Source organism: Dipteris shenzhenensis, chromosome 6 (genome assembly GCF_047967505.1).
Source record: "Dipteris shenzhenensis isolate YYH24624 ecotype China chromosome 6, Dip_SZ_1.0, whole genome shotgun sequence".
NCBI lineage: Eukaryota > Viridiplantae > Streptophyta > Polypodiopsida > Gleicheniales > Dipteridaceae > Dipteris > Dipteris shenzhenensis.
This window is the reverse complement of record NC_141601.1, coordinates 4431656-4458443: the sequence shown is the minus strand read 5'-3', so window position 1 is coordinate 4458443 and position 26788 is coordinate 4431656. Positions and strand designations below refer to the sequence as shown.

Genomic DNA, 26788 nt, shown 5'->3' with positions numbered 1-26788 from the left:
GTGTCAGGAAGGTACAAGTCGGCTTTTTTGCTTTGGGATTTGTGCTCTCGCAGGTACAGGGTACAGCAGGTACCCTGCACAGGTACAGCAGGTACAGGAGGCACATTTTTTTTTTTTGGGCAGAAGAAAACAAAGAGAGCACTCTGCTCTTCATTCCCGGTTGTTCAGTTCTCAAAACTGTGTGGTTGAGGTCCTCGTGCTTGAGGTGACTAGTGCCACAGTGTGGTGGTTGCATAGTTATTTTGCTTCGGGAAGGTCAAATGCCTTGATTTTGCAGAGGGCTTTTATGCTTTTGCTGAGTGCAAATCTCAGCTTTTGGGTGACAATTTCAAAGGGCTTTTGCTTGGAAGTTTATGTAGTGTATGCCTTGAGGCAGTGTGGAGCCAGGGTGCCCACATTGGTCTTGTTTCCGCAGTGTATTCAGTGACATTTCTTGCAGGTCACATTCTGTGTACGACACCTTGAAAAATCTCAGTTGAGCTACGCTTGGCCAGGGCGCATCGAGTTTACTCGGTCCCTAACTGTCCATCGTTGACAGTGCTCAAAAGATTTTCTCTTCAGTGTTTGTACGTTGGGATCTGTTGTTACTGTGTACACAGGGCCGTTTATGCATTACATTGTCAGGTGAAAGTGCCAGGAGAGCGCTGTATTTTGTATGCTACCTCAGTGTTGAGGTGTTTTTCACTTGGTACAGGTGTCAAATCAAAGGGCTTTTGCCCAGATTTTGCTTGTGAGCACTTGAGTTACTGTTTGAGACCTTCAGATGCCTTTTATCCCCTTGGCAGAAGGGTGATTGCTTGGGATTTGTCCCATTCCTTGTTGCAGGTTTGTGACAGGCTGAAGTGTTTGGAGCCTCTTTTCAGTGAACAAAACAGTGTATGACAAGTGGTTTATGCATATAAAATCAGTGCAATACCTCATCTGAGGTGGGAGAAGTGTCCAGGACAGCAGTGTTTTGTGCTTCGTCAGTTGATTATGCACTGATAAAGCACTTGTGGAACAGCTGCAGCATTCTGAAGTTACTTGAGCACGGTACAGTGTGTCAGAAGGTACAGTGACTGGAGGGAAAATTTTCTGTTTTGCTGCAGATTTTTTTTTGACAGTAAAAAACGGCGCTATTGTGAGTGCTCCTGGCTCTTGATAGAGCAGGTTTTCTGAGAAATCAGAATCTTATTTAGTCATTTTTTGACTTACAGGGAGTCAGATACTTTCCTTATCTGATATGGCATCAGGGGGAAGTGAATCTTCAATTCTGAACATAAAGAAATTGGAAGGGGCACACAATTATGCATTATGGGCAGAACAGTGTTTGAATGTACTTCTGCTAAAGAAGATTTCTAAGCCCATAAGGGTGAAGGGTGTCAAGCCATCTGGGATGTCAGATGATGAGTGGGAGGAGCTTGATTTGTCCGCTAGGGCTGCTATCATGCTTACTCTTAGTGATTCTCTTGTGTTCGATGTTCAGGTTGAAAAAACCTCTTATGGCCTATGGCAGAGGCTAGAAGAGTTGTATGCCCAAAAGAGTTCAGCCAGTAAGGTTTATTGGTTGAAAAAGCTTGTAGGCCTTCGCATGAAGGAAGGTACAGCTATGACCTCACACTTGCGTGAGTTCAATGCCATCTTTACACAGCTTATTGCACAGGGTTTGAATCTTGATGAGGAGTTCAAGGCTACTTTCTTGTTGTGTACCCTCCCTGAGAGTTGGGACACTTTCACGACCACCCTGTCTAATTCAAATGTCACTCTTATGTATGCTGATGTGGAGAGCTCTCTCCTTATGGAGGAGATGAGTAGGAAAAATAATGCGGGCAGCAAGTCTTCGAATGCATTGCAGGTACAGGAAAGAGGTAGGACTCAGCAGAAGGGGAGATCTGCTGGAAAGTCCAAATCCCGCAGTCAGTCCCGTGGCAAAAAGGATATTGAATGCTTTTACTGTGGCAAGAAGGGACATGTGAAGTCTAAGTGCTTCAAGTTTATACGGGATCAGAAAGCCAAGAAGGCTGAGACAAAGGATGCAGGCAGTGGAAGCAAAGGCAAAGGCAAGGCCAAGGCAGATGACTTGGATGCAGTGAATGTTGCAGCAGAGGACAGTGAAAGTGACATACATGATGTTTTATGCTCTTCTGCTGTAATTGCACATACATTGGTTATTGATGGCCATGACATGCACACCTGGCTCTTGGATTCAAGTGCTTCTTTTCATGTTACTTCTCATAGGGAGTGGTTTACTTCCTACACAGGTACTCATGGAGTTGTTCACCTTGGGAACAACTATGCATGTCAGATTGCAAGGATTGGCAGTATTCAGATAGTATTCCCTGATGGATGCATATTTATGCTTGATGGTGTTCGCCATGTGCCGCAAATCAAGAAAAATCTGATTAGCACTGGCTTGTTGGATGACAGTGGTTACCACACCACATTTGGGGATTCCAAATGGGTGATTACTGATGGCCAAGTTGTAGTGGCTGAGGATTATAAGAGTGATACCTTGTACCCTCTTTATGTTTCCAGTGTAGGTAATCATGTTGTTGCCATAACCGAGCTGTCAAAGGTTTCATTGTGGCATAGCCGGTTGGGACACATGTCCGTTAAAGGAATGCAAGAACTGTCACGTTTGGGTTATCTGCCGTCTCTTTCATTTTCAGATTTGCCTACTTGTGATCATTGCATATTTGGCAAGCATTCTATGACTCCTCATAAGAAGAGAACTCCCCAAAATAGAGCACCGCTTGATCTAGTGCACACTGATTTGTGTGAGATGCCACAACTATCACTAGGGGGTGCAAAGTATTTCATTACTTTTATTGATGATGCCACACGCAAAGTGTGGGTCTATTTCTTGAAGCATAAAAGCGATGCCTTAGATGCTTTCAAGAAGTTTGTTGCTCAGGTTGAGAATCGGACAGGTCGCAGGCTGAAATGCCTCAGATCTGATAATGGGGGTGAGTATGTGTCACATGCTTTTGTACAGTTTTGCGAAGCTAAGGGCATTAAATAGGAACTCACAGCCCCTCATAATGCATCTCAAAATGGTGTGAGTGAGCGGATGAATCGAACTATTCAGGAGAAGGTTCGATGTATGCTGTCTTATGCTGCATTGCCCCATGGCTTTTGGGCAGAAGCCGTGCAAACAGCAGTTCACATAATTAACAGGTCGCCGTGTGGTCTGGCAAGCCACCTTCATATAAGCACTTACGTGTGTTTGGCTGTGAGTGCTTTGCTCATATACGCAAAGAACTGCGCACCAAACTGGAGCCAAAGTCTTCCAGATGCATCTTTATGGGTTATGGTGACGAAGGTGAAATGGGGTACAGGTTATGGGATCCCGTCAAACGGAAGATTATACGCAGCAATGATGTCATCTTTAAAGAGGATAGTGTACACAAAGAACCCGTGCAACCTGTGGAATACAGGAGGGTTGTTTATGATGATGTCGGACAGCAAAGAATGCCCATTAATATGCAGCAGCAGGCTGCTGTAGATAACCCTGTTCAAGAGGGTATACAGGCTGAAAATCAGCCAGACAATTTTGCCAATGATGCACCACTGGATATGCCAGCAAATGGGGCTGTAGAACAGCCAAATATGGTGGTACAGCCACCTGTCATGCATGACGAACAGGCTAGACAGCAGCCTAATCCGGAACATTTTGTTAGGAGGAGCACCCGTGTACAATGGCCTCTTGACAGGTTTGTTCCAGGAGCCAATAATGTGGCTGATTTTATCATGCTGACAGATTGTGGTGAGCCTTCCAGCTTCAAGGAAGCTATGGGAAGAACATAGAAAAGGAAGTGGGAGAAAGCCATGCAGTCAGAAATGGACTCCCTGCTTCAAAATGATACATGGGACTTGGTGCAGCTACCTGCAGGCAGAAAGGTTTTGCCATGCAAGTGGATTTACAAAGTCAAAGTGGATTCAAATGCTTTACCGAGGTATAAGGCCAGATTGGTTGCCAAGGGATTTAAGCAGGAGAAGGGCATTGACTTTGATGAGATCTTTTCCCCTGTCGTCAAGATGACTACTTTGAGAGCAGTGTTAACTCTTGTTGCTCATGAGGACATGGATTTATGTCAGATGGATGTGAAGACTGCTTTTCTTCACGGAGATCTCCATGATGAGATCTATATGAGTCAGCCAGAGGGATATGCTGTTAAAGGGAAAGAGCAACTTGTGTGTAAGCTCAAGAGGAGCTTGTATGGACTCAAGCAGGCGCCAAGAGAATGGTACAAGAAGTTTGATGCTTTCATGCAGTCCCAAGGGTATCATAGGTGTGAGACCGATCACTGCTTGTACACCAAACGGGCAAAGGATGGCAGTTTGATGCTACTCATTCTATATGTGGATGACATGCTGATTGCCAGCAAATCTCAGCAGGAGATTAGTGCTTTGAAGAAACAACTGCATAAGTCTTTTGACATGAAAGACTTGGGTGATGCAAACCATATTCTTGGCATGCGGATTATTCGTGACAGGTCCAAGGGATTTTTGTTTCTGTCACAAAAGGAGTACATTAACAAAGTACTGCAGAGGTTTAAAATGGAGGGGGGGAAGTCTATTAGTACCCCGTTGCCTCCACATTTAAAACTCAGCAGTAAGGACAGCCCCAGATCAGATGATGATAAGGCTGAAATGGCCAAGGTTTTCCATATGCATCTGCAGTTGGTTCTTTGATGTATGCCATGGTTGCCACTCGTCCGGATATTGCTTTTGCGGTGGGAGTCATCAGCAGGTATATGGCAAATCTAGGCAAGCGGCACTGGGAAGCAGTGAAAGGTGTCTTGAGGTATCTCAAGGGTACCAAAGACTTGTGCATATGCTATGGTAGGCAGGATGCATTGGTGCATGGTTTTACAGATTCAGACTATGCAGGGAATGCAGATAACCGGAAGTCTACTACCGGTTATATTTTCACATTTGCAGGAGGTGCTATATCATGGGTGTCTCGGTTGCAGAAATGCGTTGCACTGTCAACCACTGAAGCTGAATATGTTGCAGCCACTGAGGCTTGCAAGGAAGCAATATGGCTTACTCGGCTGGTGGGAGATTTGGGCATTACAGGAGATATGCCAGTTTTGCATTGTGATAGTCAGAGTGCTATCATGTTGGCAAAGAATCCGGTCTTTCATCAAAAGACCAAGCACATAGATGTGAAATACCATTTCATCAGGGAGGTACTGGAAGACAAGCGACTTGAGCTTGTGAAGGTGCATACTGATGATAATCCTGCAGATTTGCTCACTAAGAGCTTGCCTACAGAGCGGTTTGCACATTGCCGCCACATCATGGGATTAGGATGAGACCATTCTTATTTTATGGTCTTGTATACAGTAACTGTATATTGCTGTAATTTTTATTCTTTTCTCCCCTTTAGGCACATTGGCCTTTAGGTGGGAGGTTGTTGGGGTAAAGGCACATTGCCACCCTTTTGTTAAAGATATGACACCTATGACTGTCTTAAGACAGTCATAGGGTGAAAGCCTAATCCTAATAAAACCTATGAGTTTGTGGTGTGGCTCAACACTTCACACCCACACTTTTGTGTCTCCCTCTCTCTCTCTTTGTCTCCTTCGTTCCACTCCCTCACTTTTTGTTATTGGAGTAAAGGCACATTGCCACCCTTTTGTTAAAGATATGACACCTATGACTGTCTTAAGACAGTCATAGGGTGAAAGCCTAATCCTAATAAAACCTATGAGTTTGTGGTGTGGCTCAACACTTCACACCCACACTTTTGTGTCTCCCTCTCTCTCTCTCGGTCTCCTTTGTTCCACTCCCTCACTTTTTCCCTCACACGGTTGAGAAGCAAGGCTATCAGTTGGGGTAGAGGTCTAACCAGGGGTGGAAGTTGAGGCATCCCAATGGCGAGATTGTAACGGTCGTGGCTTGAGCGCAAATACCTTTTTGGGTTGCTGCCAGGCACCCTGGGAGGAGGCATGAGATTCTGAAATTTTGCCCTTTCCCTTATCTTTTTGCTTGGCTGAAACCGTAACCACATTTTCTTTGGGAGGGGATGATTTAGATGCCATATCACCCAGCTTGGTGGGCATAGCCTTAGGCCCCGGGTCATAAGTGGGGGGGGAGGTATTTTCTGGAGCAATGGCTGTGGGTGGGAGCTGATGCAGGACTGCCGGACACTGTGAGGCTAGGTGGCCAAACTTATGACATGTAAAACAAGCACCTGCAAATACTCCCCATTTCAAGTCAAAATATTTTTCACCCAGGGGAACATCCTCCACTTCTACCGCAATGGAAGGAGGGGTCGGGTGATCTGTATCCCAAAGAACACAAAACCGATTTCGATTACCCGAAGGACGGGGTGGGCATACAACTTGCCCCAAAGTAGCTGCCAGACTTGGTAACTTAGCCCTCATATAATCCGGAAAATCGACTACCTCAACCCATACAGGGCAGTGATGTCGAATGAGACCGTGATAATCCTTGTTTGGCGACCATGGCATGACATGCACCATTTGTCTGCCATAGAATAGAGGTGACATCTCCAATATCTGCTGACGATATGAGGCATCCAAGAAGTGCACTTCATAAAAACCTCGAGAAGCAAAGTATACTCCTTCAACAAAGCAACCTCCTAACAAAGCCTGAACCCATTGAGCCACATCATTTGCTGAAGGTAACTTTCCTGGGAAGAAAATGATAATTGCTTGGTGAGAGAACTTTCGAAGAGGAGCGACCAATGAGGGCAGCTTCAACTTATATTTGAGAGTCGGGGGAGGTTTGGCCCACTCTTTTCGACTGTGATGAAATTCATCTTTGAGCATGTCGAAGACATAGTGAGCGTCTACAGAGGCTGCAGTAGAGAAATCAACTTGCTATCTTTTAGAGTCCCGGGTCGAGTCCTTGCGGGAGTAACTTTTAAGCTGTTCTTCCATGGAGGGGAGCAGGGCGGGATTGATGAAATTGCAGAAAAAAGCAGAGCTGTATGGTAGGGTTTGTACGGGCAGAGAGTACGAACAAAGTGCAGGGTAAAGGTACAGACTGTACGGTCTAAACGGACTGTACGGATCGTACGGGTGTACAGAAGAAACTGTACGGAACAGGCTAAACGGTACGAGGATGTTGTGGAGGCGAGCAGAAGCTGTACAAGAAGGGAGAAGTGGGTAGAAATGCTAGGCTGTACAGAAAGGGACTGGAGGGTACGGACATACGAAGGAGGGTTCAGAAAAGATACAGAAATGATAATGGAAAAGGAACGGAAATACTCAGGACTGCGCAGGGAGGAGACGGGGTATTCGTACAATTGTACAGTGGACGTACGGCATACATACGTCTGTACGGACAGGTCGCGATCCTGTACGCGATCCTGGCGAGGCTGTACAGCAGGTGGACAGACCCTCTCCTCGCACTCTCTCACATACACCTCACACACACATTTTTTTTTTTTTGGTGAAACCAAGATACTTATATTATGAAACATTCATTTACATCTGGGCAGAGCTCAAAAGAGAGCCAAAGCCCTATCCATCAGAAGCAGTAAAAGAAAAGCTGAATACAAGAAACATCCAAATCTTCCTCATGTAAGGCATCATATAAAGACTGCCGCAATGAGGCTCGGAAGAACTCATATGGATGCTGAAGGGGAGAATTCAGACATGCTTGATTGCGCTGCAGCCAGAGGGTCCATAAGGCCCAGTATCTGATCCAGTGGAAGAAAAGAGAAAACTGTGACAAAAAAGCTGATAATTTGCCATACATCCAGAAAAACCTGTAGAACCTGTGTGCTGGAAATCTGAGAGATAAAAAATAGGAGATTCTGTCTAGAAGATCTCTGGAATATGAACAAAAAATAGTAAATGCGGAATAGTCTCAGATGTAAGGTGACATCTTGGACAAAGAGGTGAAGCTATCCGTCTTTGAGCCAATTTCACCCCTATTGGAAGAATACCAACAATACATCTCCATAAAAAGAGTCATTGCTTCAATGGCATTTTCAACTTCCATATCAATTGCAATTTTCCTTTCCACCAGGCTAATGACTTGTTCAAATGCCATAGAGAATTAGCATGATGGGCAATCTAGGGAGGAGGTAATATCAATCGATAAGCCTGTATAGAAGTCAATAAATGCAAAGGCCTAGAAGATATGCTTGTATTTGAAGACTGAAGGTGCCAATCTTCAAGCTTGTCTCTGGCATTCAATGTCGGAATCGGAACCAGAGGGAGTAAGAGATCAGCAATAGCTTTGCAAATAGGTCTATGATGCATCCCCAGATTATATTGTCGACATGCTACTGGAAAGTGAGAATATCTCCCTGCATATCTACCACGTCATCAATGAACCGGATACCCATTTTCATAAGATTGTAAGCTTTGATGGGTTGTTGAACAGCAAGGGGAGAGGAAAACACAGCACTCCAATGAATACTTTCCATTCTTAGTGAGGAAGCTATAGAAGCAGGATGGGGAGACCATTTGATGTGAGAGAGTACTTGCTTCCAATCCTGAATCAAGGAATTAGAAAATGGACAACCAGGGATTTTACCTTGAAATTTGCCAAGTACTACTTCTGATGGATCAACTAGCCAATGTCCATAAGCATGTGTGCTCATCTGTCCACATAAAATTGCCAACATAATAGACTAGGGCTGCTCTTGTTGAAAAAATGTCTTGAGCATAGTGATCTTTCTTGCCAACACATGAAATTGGATGTTTATTATATTCAAACCACCATGCATTCTTGGTGAGCAAAGCAAGTCCATTTTGAGCAGCCGTAAAGCTTTTTTATGAAGCTTAGTTTTCCAAAAAATCTCCATGGCTTGAGACATAAAGGAAGTGAGATCTCGAGATGACCAATGTAATAGAGGAAGGTAGAACTGGACATAAGCTAGAACAATAGACTGAACAATTCGAAGCCGTACATGCAGAGGCCAAGTGGAGATCTTCCAATATTCTAATTTGTTTTGAGTTTTGTTTGACACCCACGACATTTGTTGCTTTCTGCTGATTTTTCAGCCAATAGGATAGCCCAAATGTCTTACTATGTGTTCCCGATAAATAATCTGGCCTGGTCACAGGATAGCATGCCAATCACAATGCTTGAGAGGCAAGAGTTTTGATTTCTGAAGATTGATTTTAAGACTAGATGCCAACCCAAAATTTGAAAGGGTATCCATCAAGAGGCGAATCTCCAAAGGACTATTTTTTGGCATGAAGAATGAATCATCTGCATAGGCCTGTGCAATGAAAGGTCGTGAACCAGAAATCTGAAGCCCCTCTAGCAGTCCAGTATCAACCATGTGATCCATATAAAGAAGCAAAGGATGTGGAGCGATGGCATAAAGCAAAGCACTGAGAGGGCATCCCTGTCGAACTGAACGTTCGAGAGTCCAAGACTCAGACAAATGATTCCCTATAAAGCATTGTGCAGTGGAATCTGAGTAAAGCCAATATATGACATTAACTAGCTTTGGTCCAAAACCAAGTTTTAACATGATTTGAGAGACATAATCCCACTGTACTGTATCAAATGCCTTCGCCACATCCCCCTGCATGACCAACACATCTTGATCTGAATATTTTGCATATTCCATTGCGATGAGAGTGTTAGAGATATTGTCATGTATGTGCCGTCTTGGAACAAAACTATATTGCCTGGGATGAAGTCCATCATGAAGGATGTCCTTTATCCGATGTACCAACATTTTGGCAATCAGTTTGTATATAACCGACATCAAAGTGATGGGCCTCTAGTCATCCATAGACTCACATAGAGGTTTGGGCACAAGCTTAACCAGACCATGCTTCCAAGCTGAGGGAAGATGTTGATGCTGCCAGGCTACATTTATAAACTGCAGAATTGGACCCTTCAATTCAGGCCAAAAGGCTTCAAAAAATTCAACCGTCAGACCATCCCAGCCAGGGGATTTATGTTTGCCCAAATGCCTAAGAGCTTCATCCAATTCAACATCTGAAAAAGACATTTCCAGCATTGAGGCTTTTTGCAAGGAGACAATAGGAGAAACAAGCTCAGTAAATCTGTTACGAGCTGAAACAACCTGAGGTGTAGAAGAAGATGGCCGAGAGAGAAGTAGCTGAAAATGATCCAAACATTGTTTTTCTAGCTGAGATAGAGTCTGGGTCCAAAGGCCGTCTGGTTTCCTGACCCTCATGATAGATTGGGTTTGTCTATGTGCATGTAAGTTCCGAAAAAAAGATTTCAAGGAACAGCCCTTATCTAGCATAGGTTTAGCTCTGGCCCTGGTCTGCCATTTGGACAGCTTGCGTTTATCATTGGCATCAATTATGGAGGAAGCACAAGACAATAAATGCTGCTCAGAAGCAGATAGAGATCTTTGATGACTAATCTGTACCAAATACTGCTTGTATGATTTTGCCCATTGGATATGCTGTCTGGTTTCTACCATGTCTGGTTTCTGCCATGTACCATCTTCCATATTCCTCAATGACATTTTGAATACGATGTATGAAAGAAGTCCAAGCAAAGTCCAGATCCTCCTGAGCATGGGATAGCAATGGCCTGCAAGCCAGTCTGATCATATGCTGGAATTTTTCATGAGAGAGATACAATTGATTGACGTGTAAATTTCTGACTGAAGAGAGCTGCAAGTCATCCAGAGGCATACCAAAAGAAAGGGTGAGCCAAAGTGGAGTATGATCAGATAATTTTTGTGAATAATCAGTCCACATTTGACATGTATAGTCATCATAATGCTGAGCATGAATGAGATAATATCTGTCAAGCCTGGCCCAATATTCTGTAAAAGCATTATGATGATATGTAAATCCCATAACTGATGGGTGAGTTGCTGTCCATAAATCTGCAAATTGAAGTGATGTCATATGTTCCCATTGTTGGATTTCAGAGGGCAGCATATGGGATTTATGTGTGGTATTGTCCTTCCAGTGAGGAGAATTGTTGAAATCACAAAGTAGAGCATTTGAAGACCAAGGATATTGCCTGATGGAGTTCCACATTTGAGCTCTGAAAGCTGAATTTTGAGAGGCATACAAAGATCCTATTTCAAAAATCTCTCCATTAATCATACATTGGATAGTCATCCATCGTCCACCACGATCATTATATGCTATCTAGGGTTGCAGATGATGTCTGGCTAAAATGCACAGCCCAGAGAATTGTTCAGATCCTGAATAAAATATATCATATCCAGAAAAAAACCCATGCTGGCCAGCAAAAGAATGCTGATTATGCTCTTGCAGACACACAACATCCGGATGAGTTGTATTTATATAATGCCATAGAAGCCTCCATTTATTCTGATTGCAGAGGCCCTGTATATTATAGGAAAAACATTTAAGAGAAGCACGCATGAAAATATATACAAGAGATGATCGGTCCTCCAAAAGAAAGGGAGGCTTCAAGCCTCTGCCATTGCCACAGGGTCTTGCTGACCCTCAGCATCCAATTCCCTAATAATATCATCTTCTTCACAAAGGGGAAGACCCTTCTTGACTAGATTAACCCATGCCTTTGAGATGGGGTTGCTTGGAGAGGTAGAAGATTGTCCTGGAGAGGGAGCAGAGGCATCCCAATTACGAGATTGGAGAGGTCTTTGTTTGAGAGGCACCGTCTTCTTTGTAGTTTGCCATCCCTCATGAAAAGATGAGTTATTTTCCCCTAACTTGCTTTTTCCTTTATCCTTATTTTGAGCTGAATTGGCCTGGCTCCCTGTATGAACTTATGGCTTTGCTCCTTTAGCTTCTATCTTTTCCACATATGTCTTCTAACCTCCTTTATTAGATGGTAGAGGAATAGCTGCTGGAGGAGGTGGATGAAGGATAGAGGGACACTCTGAAGCAAGATGCCCAAACTTGTGACAAGAAAAACAAGCTCCAGCAAAAATGCCCCATTTTAAAGTGAAATATTTTTTTCCCAAATTAACACCCTCAATCTCAACTGCAATAGAGGAGGGGGTCGGTCTATCAGTATCCCATAAGATGCAAAAATGATTTTTATTACCTGTGGGACGAGGGGCACTTGTCCCAATGTCATAGCTGAACCTGGAAGCTCTGTTCTCATGTAATCTGGAAAATCAGCCACTTCAACCGATACAGGGCAATGGTGCTTAATGAGGTTCTGATAGTTCTTATTAGGGGACCAAGGCATGATATGCACCATTTGTCGACCAAAAAATAAAGGGGACATTTTCAGCATTTTTTGTTTTGTCAAGGCATCCAAAAGATGAACTTCATAAAATCCCCAGGAGGCAAATAGACTCCTTCTACATAGCATCCACCTAGGAGAGAATTCACCCATTGTCCCACATCATTAGCAGAGGGAATTTTGCCTGGGAAAAAGATAATAACTGCAGTTTGAGAGAGCTTCTTCAAAGGATGCACAAGAGAAGGCAGCTTCATTCTGTAAGTGAGTTCCGGTGCTGGTTGAATCCATTCCCTTCTATTTTGTTGAAAATCATCATTCAACATATCAAACACATAGGAAGCATCTTCAGAAGAAGAAGCTATGAGGGGAGAGGTTTCCCTTGATTGTCTTTTGGGTTCAGGAGAGAGTGCTCTCTTGACATAATACTTGTTGGCTTCTGCCATGGGGGCTAGGGGATTCAACAGATATCAAACGAAGAGAAGGAGATAGGGCTGAATCACTGTACGGACGAAAGGAGAAGCTGACAGGCACACACACATACACACACACACACACCCACCTTTTTTTTTACACACTTTTTTTTTTTTTGTAAAACCAAGATACTTATATTATAAAACATTCATTTACATCCAGGCCATGCTCAAAATAGAGCTACAGCCCTAGCCATCAGAAGCAGTAAAAGAAAAGTTGAATACAAGAAACATCCAAATCTTCCTCATGTAAGGCATCATATAAAGACTGCCTTAATGAGGCTCTGAAAAACTCATAAGGATGCTGAAGAGGAGAATTCAGGAATGCTTGAATGCGCTGCAGCCAGAGGGTCCATAAGGCCCAGTATCTGATCCAGTGGAAGAAGAGAGAATACTGTGACAAAGAAGCTGATAGTTTGCCATACATCCAGAAAAACCTGTAGAATCTATGTGCTGGAAATCTGAGAGATAAAAAATAGGAGATTCTATCTAGAAGGTCTCTGGAATATGAGCAAAACCACAATAAATGCGGAATGCTCTCCGATGCAAGGTGACATCTTGGACAGAGAGGTGAAGCTATTCGTCGTTTAGCCAATTTCACTCCCACTGGGAGAATACCAACAATACATCTCCATAAGAATAGTCTTTGCTTCAATGGCATTTTCAACTTCCATATCATTTGCAATCTTCCTTTCCACCAGGCTGATGATTTGTTCAGATGCCATAAAGAATTAGCATGATGGGCAATCCACACACACATACACACTAGCACACACTTTTTTTTGGGTGAAACTATGAACATCATATTATGAAACAATCATTTTACAAAAGGGCAGTACTCTAGAAAAGAGCCAATGCCCTATCCATCAGAAATAGTAAAAGAAAAATTCAATGCAAGAGACATCCAGATCCTCCTCATGCAAGGCATCATATAAGGATTGTCGCAATGAGGCCCGAAAGAACTCATAGGGGTGTTGAAAAGGAGAAGCTAGAAATGCATGGTTACACTATAGCCATAGGGTCCACAACGCCCAGTATCTGATCCAATGCAAGAAAAGAGAGTATTGGAACAAAGAAGCCGGTAATTTGCTAAATATCCAAAAAAACCTTGAGTCTGTGTGCCGAAAATTTGAGAGAGAAAAAATAAGAGATCCTGTCCAGAAGGTCCTTGGAATATGGACAAAACCACAATAAGTCCTGAATACTCTCAAGAGCATGATGATGACATCTTGGACAAAGAGGAGAGGCGATTCTTCTTTGAGCCAATTTTACTCCCACCGGAAAAATACCAACAATGCATCCCCAGAAAAAAAGCCTCTGCTTTAATGGCATTTTCAGCTTCCATATTAACTTCAAGGTTGCTTTTCACCAAAGATAAAGACTTATTCAAATGCCAAAGAGATTTGCATGATGAGCAATCCATGGAGGAGGTAATATCAATCTATAAGATTGAAGCAGATTTGGCACTCTAAGGTTCCATTATGCCAACATGTTTTTTTATGGTGTGTTCTGCTGAAGGTTGTTCCGTCAGGACAACTTTTATCTTGCAAACATATTTCTCCCGCTATCTGTCATCGGTGTTTAGCTCCTAGGGAATCTATATCTCATATCCTTTGGCATTGCTCTGAGACACAAAATTTCTTGGGCATCCTTTGGCACAAATTAAGATAGAGATTTTCTCAAGCTGTTTTTTGCAAGCATTTCTGGTTGTTTGGGATCTATCCTAAACGGCCAGACTTTGATTTGTTCTTTACCTAGGTTCATTACTGGGCACTCTAGACTCTCTCGAAAGCTAGGAATCATAGAGTCTTTGGTGATCCAGTCTTTTCTACTTTTGTTTTCTTCCGCCGTTCTTTGCAGCAATCGCTCTTCGATTGTTTGCAAACTTACTACATAGATCAAGATGTATATTTGTCCTACATGGACATTTTCGCTTGATGTATTATTTCAGCTTACCAGTTTTTTTCCTAGATAGCTATTTTGTAATATAAAGCATTCAGAGCTTTCACAAAAAATGTGTATGTGTGTGTATGTTGTGAAACTATTACTAGGATGCTTCAGACTTTTCAGCCCATTCCGCCTTTAGAGCTTGAGGACTGTCTCCAAGACTGGACTCTTTCTTCTCCAGGGTCATCTGCTCGCCCTTTGCAAATGTCACATATTACTGTCTCTTCTTTATACAAGGTACTTTTGCCTCCATCATGGGTTTCTCACAAGGAGAATCAGCTTTGGTGGATGAATCGCACTGCCAAGTGGTGGAGGAAGAGATTGAGACAGATTTGGAATTCAAAAATTCCACTCCGACAATAGGTCTTTTTGTGGTGAGTTTTATTGGGAAGTCTTCCATCTGGGCAACTTTTGGCATGCTGGAATATTGCTCCAGCTGTTTGGCTCCACAGGATCTATGCCTCATCTTCTTTAACATTGTTCCCATACTAGTGATTTTTTGGGATTCCTTGGGCAGCGTTTGAGAACCCGATTTCCAAATGCTACTTTTAAAAAATCTTTCTGGCTTTTGAGATTCCCCCACCTAGACAGGAGTTTGATTTGTTTTTCAGTTGGGTTTGCTATTGGGCACTCTAGACTCTATGGAAGGAAAGAAATCATAGTCGTGTGTGTGTGTGTGTGTGAGAGAGAGAGAGAGAGAGAGAGTTTGCAACATAGTTAGGGGAAACGGAAACGGGGAAACGGGGAGCGGAAACGGAAACGGAAACGTTTCGGGATTTCTGGGAGGGCTGAAACGGGGAAACGCCACGTCAGCAAGGGAGGGGAGTAGATGATGATGGAGGGCTGAAGCAGGCTGCAGGAGAGAAAGGAGAGGAAAGGAGTGAATGGGGCTGAAGGAGGGCTGGAAAACCTTGAGGATGGAGAGAGTATGAGGCTGAAGGAGTGGAAGGAGCCTGGAGACCAAAATCAAAAGCAAAAAGACAAAAAATGTGATTTTGGAGACCTAGCAGCTTGTGTTGTCTGAAACGGCATGTTTCAGGGCTCTGAAACGCGTTTCAGACTGGCTGAAACGTTTCAGCCAGCCGTTTAAGGGTCCTGAAACGCGTTTCAGGAAACGGGGCTTCTCTGAAACGGCGTTTCAGGCCTGGTTGGGCTCTGAAACGCGTTTCAGCGTAACTGTGGTTTGCAAACAATCAAAGAATGATTGTTGTTGCAAAGAACGAACAAAAGGAGAAAACATAGGATCACCAAAGACTTTGTGGTTTCTATCTTTCCAAAGAGTCTAGAGTGCCAATGAGCGAACCTAGGTAAAGAACAACTCAAAATCCAGCCGTGGAGATTTTCTCTTGATGTACTTTTCAGCTTCCCAATTTAAAAAAAAAAACAAAAAAACAAAAAAGAGACTTCTATTATTTATTAAAGAAAATCGTTAGAGCAAGCTCCATACAGGAATACGGGATACACCATGCAATGTATGAAAAGCTCAAGAGCCAAAAAGAAAGGATTGGGGCTGAAAGTGCCATCTCAATCCGGTAGCAACCTTCGAGAAAAAGGGAGAACCCCTCCAAACTCGAAGAAATACAGTCCTCCTAGAAGAGGCTGCCTGTGAAGAGCCCTGCATGCTAGCCCATATGGCTATCAAAGTGTGAACCATGTCACTCCAAATACCCCTGAACACCTGTGATGGGTGTATCTGGGTGTCATCCGAGGCCTCTGTGCATCTGGCTCTCCAAATGTGCCAAGAGGAAATGCTAGCCAAAATCTCCCAAGAGGTGTCCACTGAAACATGTGAAGCTTTAAAAGGAATATGTGGTACATCCTGAAGAGAGCAAGGCTCTATCACCTGTCGGCGGATCGAGAGTGCCCAAGAAGAAGGCTCACCCTCATAAAACACCTGGGGCCCAGTAAGGGATAACCATGCGACCGAGCCCTAAGTCATGAAGAAAGGGGAAGTATGAAAAATGCTGAGTATCCGAGCAACTCCTTTCCAAACAATTCTCGCTTGATTGCAGTCCCAAAGGCAATGTTGCACTAAGTCCTCTGCAGAATGATTGCGAGGGCAAGTGGGATCAGCCCCAAATCGTGATCTCCACAGGTTCACTACAATCCCTCCATGAATAGAAAGCCAAAAGAAAAGAGTGATCTTTCTATTTCTGAGGGATTTCCAGAGCCTCCTCCAGAAATTCCTACGCAAATCTGTGGTGATGAAGAAGTTATCCCAATGGGGGGCTTTGGAGGGAATCCAACCTCTACTGCTCAGCTGAAATCTCCTGGCATTACCAACCGTGAAACGAAAGAAGGGAATCCCCCTCTCTCGGTGTCCATGATCTATCCACTCCCGCTCTCCAAGGTCCCACTGCAAGCACTTGATAGGTGCACCTCCATATAACCACAACCTCCAGGATCCCAAGGCCAAGAGCAGAGAGTCGGGGTCTAAGTACCACTACAAGCCCACTCCATGGTCCACAAAACTAGCAATCCTGACAGACTGAAAGGCAACCTCTAGAAGAATATCATCCGTGGATCTAGAGGGTATACCTCCATCCCTAATGTCAAAGACCAGAGCATCTTCCTCGAGAACTCGAAGAGCGATCACCTGTAGAGGAACTGCTGTCCTCGAAAAAGCTCCCATTCAAGTGGTGGAAGTAATAGGCATCTCAACTATCCAATCCACCGGGATGGCTGCATCTATTTGCTGAATCCTGCATTCTACCCCTCTGAGGTGACTCACGGACTGTAGCCTCTGATCCTCAGGTAGCCTGATAAAATCCTTCCAAGTGCCTACTGTGTAGGTGGGGCCTCTCTCCTATCTAGACCACTGCATATAATGGGAAGTGCCCAGAGGTCTGCCATGCTCATCAAGTATACTATCGTTCCAAATGATCGGCTGCCTATCAATCTCTTCAAGGGTAGAGGGCGGAACCCTTCGAAGACTGTTCTTGAAGCTCCCCCAACCTTTGAGGATGGCAGTCATGAGAGGAGAGACAGGAGACTCGAGAGGTGGAAGTAAAAATCCAGCGAGGGCTGTCCACCCAATCATCTCCTAAGGTAGGTGTGCAGCTTCCCAGTTTTGGGATAGCTTTCTTGTAATATAAAGCATTCAAAGTTTTTACCCCAAAAAAAATGTGTGTGTGTGTGTGTGTGTGTGTGTGCACGCTGACGATGGAGAGCTCTAGAGCTCCCGCAGCCCTGGTCGACCCTTTGTCCCCCTCTGTTTCCTCCCTCGTTTTGCCCGTACAGCCCCCGTCTTCCACCTTGCAACCTTCATCGCCATCTGTACAGCTCATGTCAGCTGTACGAAACTCCGTACAACCCCCCGATCCCTACAAGTATCTACACAACCTTCGGTTCAACCCCTCGTATAATCCTCTGTCCAAGCAGATGTGGTGAAGACGCCAGTACCTGCTTCATCCGTACCTGCAAAATCCATACAGATTTCCCCGCCCATACAGCCCATACAGGCTCTCAAAACATCTTTTGTTTTTTCTGCTTCCTCTGTTCCTCCTGCTCGAGTCTTCATTCGACGGTAGCGCGGTGCTTTGCCTTCTTCATCCTCTTTCAAATCGGCAAAGCTTGATCTCGCAGATGGCCCTTCTTCTTCCCTGCAGCTGGATCTTCTGCGTCAGTTATGCTTAGCCTCTATCACAGATGTTCCTTCACCAGGTTCCCCATTTGTTTGCTCTTTGGATTCTGCCCTTCTGGTTTCACGTCTTCGACAGGCTCAGCAGTTTGGAGTCTGTCTCTACTTTATGGGCAAGGTTCTTTTTGCTACTTAGCTTCATCGTTGGGCTGAAGCTGCAATGGGTCCGGATTGTATTTCATCCCTTGTCTTTCTAGGCAAAGGATTTTATTATGCCCACGTTTCTTCAACTGATGTGGTGGAGCGGCTAGTCAGTCGTGCTAGTGTTCCTAGGGCTGGTTTCTTCGCTTATGTGATGCCGTGGGATCCACTTTTCGATCCTTCTGCTACCCTTCTGACTCACTCTCCGGTCTGGATTACTCTCAAAGTGTTGCCTATGCCTCTTCTTCAGCACCTTCCAACTCTTGCAGCATTTTTGGGAAGGCCTCTTCATGTTCCGAGACAGGAGTTCTTGCAAGCTTCCTGTGATGTTCGCCTTTGCGTTTTGTGGGATATGACGCAGCCTGTGCCATCTACTCTGGATCTTGATTTGGGATTTGCCCATCCGATGCGCATTTGGCTGCATTTTGCATCTTTTCCCCCTGCATGTTATCGATGCCAATAGGTTGGTCATTTTGCACGTGATTGCCCTTCTACATCTAGGCCCATTCCTCTTGCTCCTTCAACTGTCAAGGTTACTCTCCCTTCTCCTTCGGTTTCTGCTATGGCTTCTTTGGAGAAGCCTTCTACTGCTCCGAAGCACTACTGGAGGAAGGTAGATAAATCACAGGCAAATCTTCCTCTTGCTGAAGAAGCTCAGGATTGCACCCCTGTTGAGCACCATCAGTCTCCTTCTACTCAAAATATAGATGTATCCCTTGCAGAGGGGATTTTACAAGATGATATACATGCTCTCTCTCAAGATGATGCCCCTGCTCTTACTCAAGTTGATCCTCATAATGAAGCTCAAATGCTAAGTCCTGCTGTATCAGATGCATCTTTTTCGTCGGCAGATACAGATGTTGATTTAGCCTCTCTGCCTTTGATGCCTGTGCCAGAGTTTTCTTCTGTCTGGGATGCAGAAGTACCTTTTTTATTGGAATCTTTTCATCCCATGTTACAACAGGTTTTTGACCCTGTGATTCAAAAATTTCGGGTACCAGCCTATATCAAGAAGAATCACAAGGGCAAAAAACAACTTGTTTTTATTAATGGTGTGATTTCATCACTGCATTAGTTTTTACAGAGCAACAATTTGAAGCTAGAGGATGTTGTGTTTGATCCTCCTCCAACTTGATATGTAACTTTTTACTTGGCTGCCTCATGACTTTTGCTCTAAGGTTTTACTCGTAAATTTTTTCCTTGTACTTATTGGTGGGTTTTTACCTCTTTTGAGGTTTCCCACATAGAAATATAAGATTTCACTAAGAAAAAAAAAGTGTGTGTTTCTTCTTTCATATTCTACTTGTTCCAGATGTCACTCAAGCAATCATTTTCTGTTCATTTACTTTATACATGGACTTCACTCCCCCCAAAAAAATGGTGTGTGTGTTTGTTATTGGGCTCTATTGAGCTTATGGAAGGATCACAACCATGGGTCTTTCGTGATCCCATTCTTGCTAAATATCAATTCTTCAGGGAATCTCTGACAATCGCTTTATGATTGTCTAATTGGACGAAATTATAGATTATCCTGTTTGCGTGTCATATAATGATATCCTTTGATGCTTGTAACTAGAGGTCCCAGCTTTTGGGATTTTTTCTCGTAATATAATATTTAATTGATTTCACCACACACAAAATTTGTGTGTTTGTGTGTCTTGTTTTGTTTTGAAAAGGAACTTCTATTAATGATTGATAAAAAGCCCACCTTACAAATCAGCAAAACCAAAGGTGTTGATCAAGGGGAAAAGGAAAAACATAAGCCACCTGAAGGGGCCAATCTGTTTCTTGAGCTCCCAGCATACTACCTAGAGGTTCTCTAGAACAAGAGCTAACAACCACAATGACTGGCTATACAACCAATGAATGCTTCTTCATGAGAACATTGAAGGAACTTGTGAGCCATGCCTTGCAAAAGCGTGCACGCCTTTTAGCGGCGGTCGGTCTAGATTGCCAGAGCCCCACGCTCCCCAGTAGCACTCCCATCGCCCACTTGCAAGAGCGAGCAACCTAGATGTGCTAAGCAATGATGCTGGCCACTATCTCCCATACATTATCCTCTGCCAGAGATACAAGGCACACTCGTTTGTGATGAGCTACCTCATGTGGCTCGATCTGGTCATTGTCTCTGACTACAAACTGCAACTTATATGGGTCGTGTTAGAGAAGAAACCCACCTCCACCCTGTCAAAGTGCCCTACTTAAGCAGGCCAGAACCACTCCCTTGGATACCACTGAAGGTCCTTGAGAGGATGCCCCTCCCATAACCATAGGCGCCAGTGTGCTCCCTCTCTATCCGGGAGGACCGTATTGGGTCAATGGTCCAATTTGTACCCAGCCGTCCCACAATGCCAATCCTCTGCCAAGTAAGCCCATCCATGGCATCCTCGTCCCACTGCTCTCTATCCAGCTCTGCTATCAAAAGGCCTCAATCTACTCTATAGAACCAAGGGTGGAAGCGACAAAGAGTCTGCTTGAGGAAATGTACCTTGAGAGGCACTCCTATCCATGGAAACTGCCCAAACAAACAGTGCGGAGTCCACGTGGTACTTAGTCCCTCCCACTAGGACTCCGGTATCACTGCATCTATCTTTGCCGCCCTGGCCCCAGCTCCTCCGATGTGTGACAGTGCTTGGTCTCTGTGCTCCTCCATAGGGAGTTGCCTAGTCAGGTGTATGCATAATGGTTAGACATGAGCTGGAGCCTCAGTTAGCCTTCAATGACAACAGTGGCAGATGGATGGTCATACAATGTAATGTCAATGGTGATATTCTTGAGTTTGCATCAGTCTATGCCTCCCAGACCTCTGCCATGAGGGCTTCCTTATGGGATTCTTTAAGCAAATACCCATGGAGATCTAATGCATTTATCTGTGGAGATTTTAATAATTCCCCTCTACCGAGAGATAACACCACTTCAAGATCTCATATGCTATCATTGGAAAGGCAGAAATGGGATAGCATGCTTCTTTCTGTGCAGGCTGAAGATTTATGGCTGCTTCTCCAAGGGTCAGTGCCTGGTTATACATTTCATCATATTGCATTTACTGCATACTGGGCAAGACTTGACAGATGGTATTTGTTTTATCCACAACAATATGCAGATTTTAGCCCTCATCTCTTCATAGATTTCTAATTGGGCTTGTCAGATCATGCCCCATTATGGATAAATCTGCAACTTGGTATGCCACTGGATGATTTGCCACCTCTTTCCCATAGATTACTGCATGTTAATCAGGCTTATCTCCGACATCAATATTTCCAGCAAATGATCAGATCTGCAATTCATCCCTTGCCTTTGCATGCCCAGGAGGACATGGATTATGCTTGGGACAGTTTTGTCTCTCGTATACAGAATGTCATTAGGGAGTATGGAAACTGGTTTATGACTAAATGGAGGAATGAGGTTAAATGGGCAAAAAGGACAGCACAACAATTGACTGAATATTCACATTTAAGGCCTCTCTCTGAATCAGAAAATGATTCCCTTTCACATGCTTGGATCAAACTGACTGATAATGATCAGCGGAAATTGCACAAATGGCAGATTAGAGAAAGAATGAAGCCCCTCGTGGATAAGGGCTGCTCATCAAAAGCCTTCTTCTAGGGTCTGCATGTTACTCGAAAGAAAAACTCACGTCTAAGGGTAAGGAAGCTAGAAGGCTCTTGGACGAACTCTTTCTTTGATCTCCAAGATGAATGCCAAAATTATTTTTAGAAATTGTTCTCTGCTCCTGGTTCCCCATCAAATCAAATGACTGATGCGAGGACTGAATTTCTTCAATATGTTTCTGAGATAGTGGAAATGGATGATGCACTTACATTGGAGAGACCTTTTACTGACACAGAACTTGATAATGCATTGTCCCACATCAGCAAATACAAGTCCCTTGGCTGGGATGGCCTTACGGTGGAATTTTATATTTCTTTTTGGGATGATTTGAAAGATGTCCTTTTGCAAATGATCAATGTTGCCTGGCAAGAACATCACTTGCCGCACCTTTGGAAGCATGGCATAATCAAACTTGTGCCCAAAAAACATCTGTGTGACCATATGTCAGATTGGAGGCCTAGTACTTTGATGCCTGTAGTTTACAAACTCATTTCCAAAATGATTGTGTATAGGCTTCACGGGATACTGAATGCGGGCCTTCATCCTCATCAGTATGGGTTTGTGCTGCGAAGACAAATCCATGACAATATCTCCAATGCATTGACTGCAATTGAATATGCTAAGTACTCGCATCAAGATGTGCTCATATTGCAGGTAGATATTGCTAAGGCATTTGACACTGTTCAATGGGACTTTATCTCTCAAATCATGACAAAGTTGGGGGCTTTGGTCCCAAGATAGCAAATGCTATTTATTGGCTTTATTCTGGCTCTACTTCTCAATGCATTCTTGGAGGTCATCTATCTCGGTCATGGACTTTGGCTAGATCAGTTAGACAGGGCTGCCCTCTTAGTGCTCTTTTCGATGCCATTGCGACCCATCCTCTCTTGACGTATGTTGATCCTCTTACAAACACAGGACAGATGACTGGTCTTAAAATCCCTAGGGCTGCATCTTTTTTGGCACAAGCATATGCTGATGATTCCTTCTTTATGCCACAGAACTCTCCTCAGGAAGTTCACATGCTTATGACCACACTATCATTGTATGGATCAACAACGGGATTGCATGTTAATTTTGACAAATCTAAATTGCTCCCCATGAAACAATGTGACTGGCATTCTATTCTATGGCTAGGTCAGGTAGTCCATTTTAAAGATGTCGTCAGGTATTTGGGATATCCTATAGGATGGCATGTCACTAGGAAGCAACAGTTAAAATGGATCTTCCAAAGACTTCAACATAAATTGGAATATTGGAAAATCTCTACTTGATGGTGGATGAGCTACACAGACAAATGCTTTTACTCCAATGAATACTTTCCATTCTTAGTGAGGAAGCTATAGAAGCAGGATGGGGAGACCATTTGATGTGAGAGAGTACTTGCTTCCAGTCCCGAATCAAGGAATTAGAAAATGGACAACCAGGGATTTTACCTTGAAATTTGCCAAGTACTACTTCCGATGGATCAACTAGCCAATGTCCATAAGCATGTGTGCTCATCTGTCCACACAAAATTGCCAACATAATAGACCAAGGCTGCTCTTGTTGAAAAAATGTCTTGAGCATAGTGATCTTTCTTGCCAACACATGAAATTGGATGTTTATTATATTCAAACCACCATGCATTCTTGGTGAGCAAAGTAAGTCCATTTTGAGCAGCCGTAAAGCTTTTTTATGAAGCTTAGTTTTCCAGAATATCTCCATGGCTTGAGACATAAAGGAAGTGAGATCTCGAGATGACCAATGTAATAGAGGAAGGTAGAACTGGACATAAGCTAGAATAATAGACTGGACAATTCGAAGCCGTACATGCAAAGGCCAAGTGGAGATCTTCCAATATTCTAATTTGTTGTGAATTTTGTTTGATACCCACGACATTTGTTGTTTATTGCTGATTTTCCAGCCAATAGGATAGCCCAAATGTCTTACTATATTTTCCGGATTAATAATCTGGCCTGGCCACAAGATAGCATGCCAGTCACAATGCTTGAGAGGCAAGAGTTTTGATTTCTGAAAATTGATTTTAATACCAGCTGCCAACCCAAAATCCGAAAGGGTATCCATCAAGAGGCAAATCTCCAAAGGACTATTCTTTGGCATGAAGAATGAATCATCTGCATATGCGTGTGCAATGAAAGGTCGTGAACCAGAAATCTGAAGCCCCTCTAGCTGTCCAGTATCAACCATGTGATCCATATAAAGAAGCAAAGGATGTGAAGCAATGGCATAAAGCAGAGCACTGAGAGGGCATCCCTGTCGAACTGAACGTTCGAGAGTCCAAGACTCAGACAAGTGATTCCCTATAAAGCATTGTGCAGTGGAATCTGAGTAAAGCCAATATATAACATTAACTAGCTTTGGCCCAGTACCAAGTTTTAACATGATTTGAGAGACATAATCCGACTGTACTGTATCAAATGCCTTCGCCACATCCACCTGCATGACCAACACATCTTGATCTGAATATTTTGTATATTCCATTGCAATGAGAGTGTTAGAGATATTGTCATGTATGTGCCGTCTTGACCATATTGCCTGGGATGAAGTCCATCATGAAGGATATCCTTTATCCGATGTACCAACATTTTGGCGATTAGTTTGTATATAACCGGCATCAAAGTGATGGGCCTCCAGTCATCCATAGACTCACATAAAGGTTGTTTGGGCACAAGCTTAACCAAACCATGCTTCCAAGCTGAGGGAAGATGTTGATGCTGCCAGGCTACATTTATAAACTGCAAAATTGGACCCTTCAATTCAGGCCAAAAGGCTTCAAACGCGCACACACACACACACGTGTGCGTGCGGCTCTCACTCCATCCATTTGAAGCCTTTGTGGCACTTTTATATGTGCTTGCTTGGTAGCCACTTTTGCTTTTGTGGTGCTAGTATCCTGGCCACATAAAGATACAAGATGTGAAATACCCAAAGGAGAGCCTTTAAATATTTCTGTACTACTGCATCAAAGGAGAGCCTTTGGTACATCCTCGCCATGTCTTGGTGTAGAGCAATACCCTTCATCTTTTGGTGATGTTCCTTCAAGATCCTTAAACAAAGTGCCAAGGAGGGAATTTGTGAACTTGAAGCAGATTGTGGCGCTACCTCAACGATCCAAGCCTCAAGAGTTTACTAGTTTGTGCTTTAGCCATCTTCCACGAGACTCAACATGCTACAACATACCGTCGTATGGTAGAACAGCTGCCCTAGCAGCCAACAGGACTACGAAAGTGCAGAGAGCATTAGATCTACTTGTACGCACCCTTTATAATGGTAACTATAGATGAGGAGCATATAAACAACATGAGGCATAAGAACATGGGGACATCTAGACACTTCTTTAGAATGGGGCTTAAAAGTCTAGATCAGAAATGGTGATTAACATGTAAAACATAAAATTCAAAGGAGTCCTCCACACTGTCCCTTGAGGCTCTATCTTTGACAAGCTCTAAGTGCCAAAGAATAATTGCTTTCACATCGTTGTAGTATTCATGGGTTCTTATTGAAAGGTGGAGATAAGAATGTTTCTGTCTTTGTCGAAAATTGTTGCTCATTTTTCGTAGGAAAACACGATGTAAGCATCTGTTTGTTGTAGCAGGCAAGAAGCCAAGACAAAGTAGACAAGGGAAGGGAGGATGGATTGTCTGGTAGGGTTGATCAACAAGATGAGGAAAGGAATGGCCATATCTGTAAAGTTTGTTTTGAGGCTCCAACTGCTGCAGTTCTTCTTCCTTGCCGACATTTTTGTTGTAAGCTGGACCTTTTTTTTCTCATTGCCTTCTAAGCAATGCCATGCTGTGCAGTACATTTTGTTAAACTAATTTTGCACACTGACTCTGCATCCGTTTCAGTGTGTAAACCTTGTGCAGTAGCATGTACAGAATGTCCACTTTGCAGAAGTGGTATCGCAGATAGGATCATAACCTTCACCTCGTGACTGCTGAGGAAGACAGCTAAGGTGACACAATTCGTTTCTCATCTGATGCTTTTCTTGCAGTTAATCGTTTAAATCTACCCCATTTGTTTCTATTTCCGAAGAAGATTGAAGGAAGAAGACATCGTTTCCTGGTATGATATTTAATAAATTTGTGGAGAATAAGTTTTCCTTTGCTTTGCTGATATAATCTGTGGCTGTACAGAATGCCTTCCCGCACATCTGAAAGGATACATTTTACTTTTTTGTATCTTATATCCTGTCTTATGATTCTTTAATAGCTTCCAGAGACATTGCTGCTGTAATCTATGTGTAACTATTCTTGTGGTATTTTGCCACACTGAGGCATTCTCTTGTGGGCGTATCAAATGGAGAGCTTCATGCATGTAGCACCTTAGCTGTAAGGCAAGCGTAATAAATCAACTATTCTATCCACTTTTCTGGACATGCAAGCCTTCTTCTGCACGGATTATAGGTCGGCCTTCATGAACGTCCGCTTATAATTTGTCTGATGTTGAAGGAATTAAGTTGCACCTGACGAAGAGTGGGCATCAAGTTGATGATGTCACATGGTTTATGATGATTTAAAATCCTCCCCATGTTTGCTTATTAGTCAAAGTTTTCTATATATTATATACAGATAAATGTTTTTTAATTATAAGAGAGAACAATAAATTTATACGTACTTAGGTCAAAACCAAGGTATTTTATAATAAAAGCCATCACCTTGAGAAATCTTTTCTTGAAGTTGGAAAGGAGTAAAATAAAAATTTCCTTCAAGGTTAAAACATTCATGTCACAAAAGTTGACAAAATATTCATTGAACAAATTAATGGATCCTCAACTTTTAGGGTGTACTTGCCACGACAAACTCTCTTCTTTACAAGTTTAAAAGGTTCTTTCTTCAACCTTGAGATACTTTTGATTGCTCTTGAAGAATGT

At 43.3% G+C, this 26788-nt stretch overlaps 1 protein-coding gene across 2 annotated transcripts in view; it reads left to right on the top strand.

The window, feature by feature from the left end:
• LOC147900663 (kinesin-like protein KIN-7D, mitochondrial) overlaps nucleotides 1–26350 on the top strand; it is a 73587-nt gene extending 47237 nt beyond the window's left edge. Inside the window, exons 25-27 of one of the 2 annotated variants that reach the window (XM_087375589.1) lie at nucleotides 25511–25661; nucleotides 25764–25870; nucleotides 26052–26350. In XM_087375589.1, coding sequence (XP_087231715.1) covers nucleotides 25511–25661; nucleotides 25764–25849 — 237 coding nt within the window. In that variant the 3' untranslated portion in view covers nucleotides 25850–25870; nucleotides 26052–26350. Of the gene's footprint in view, nucleotides 1–25507; nucleotides 25662–25763; nucleotides 25871–26051 lie in introns of both variants that reach the window. The other variant, XM_087375588.1, reaches the window with a different exon arrangement.
• The last annotated feature ends 438 nt before the right edge of the window (nucleotides 26351–26788 follow it).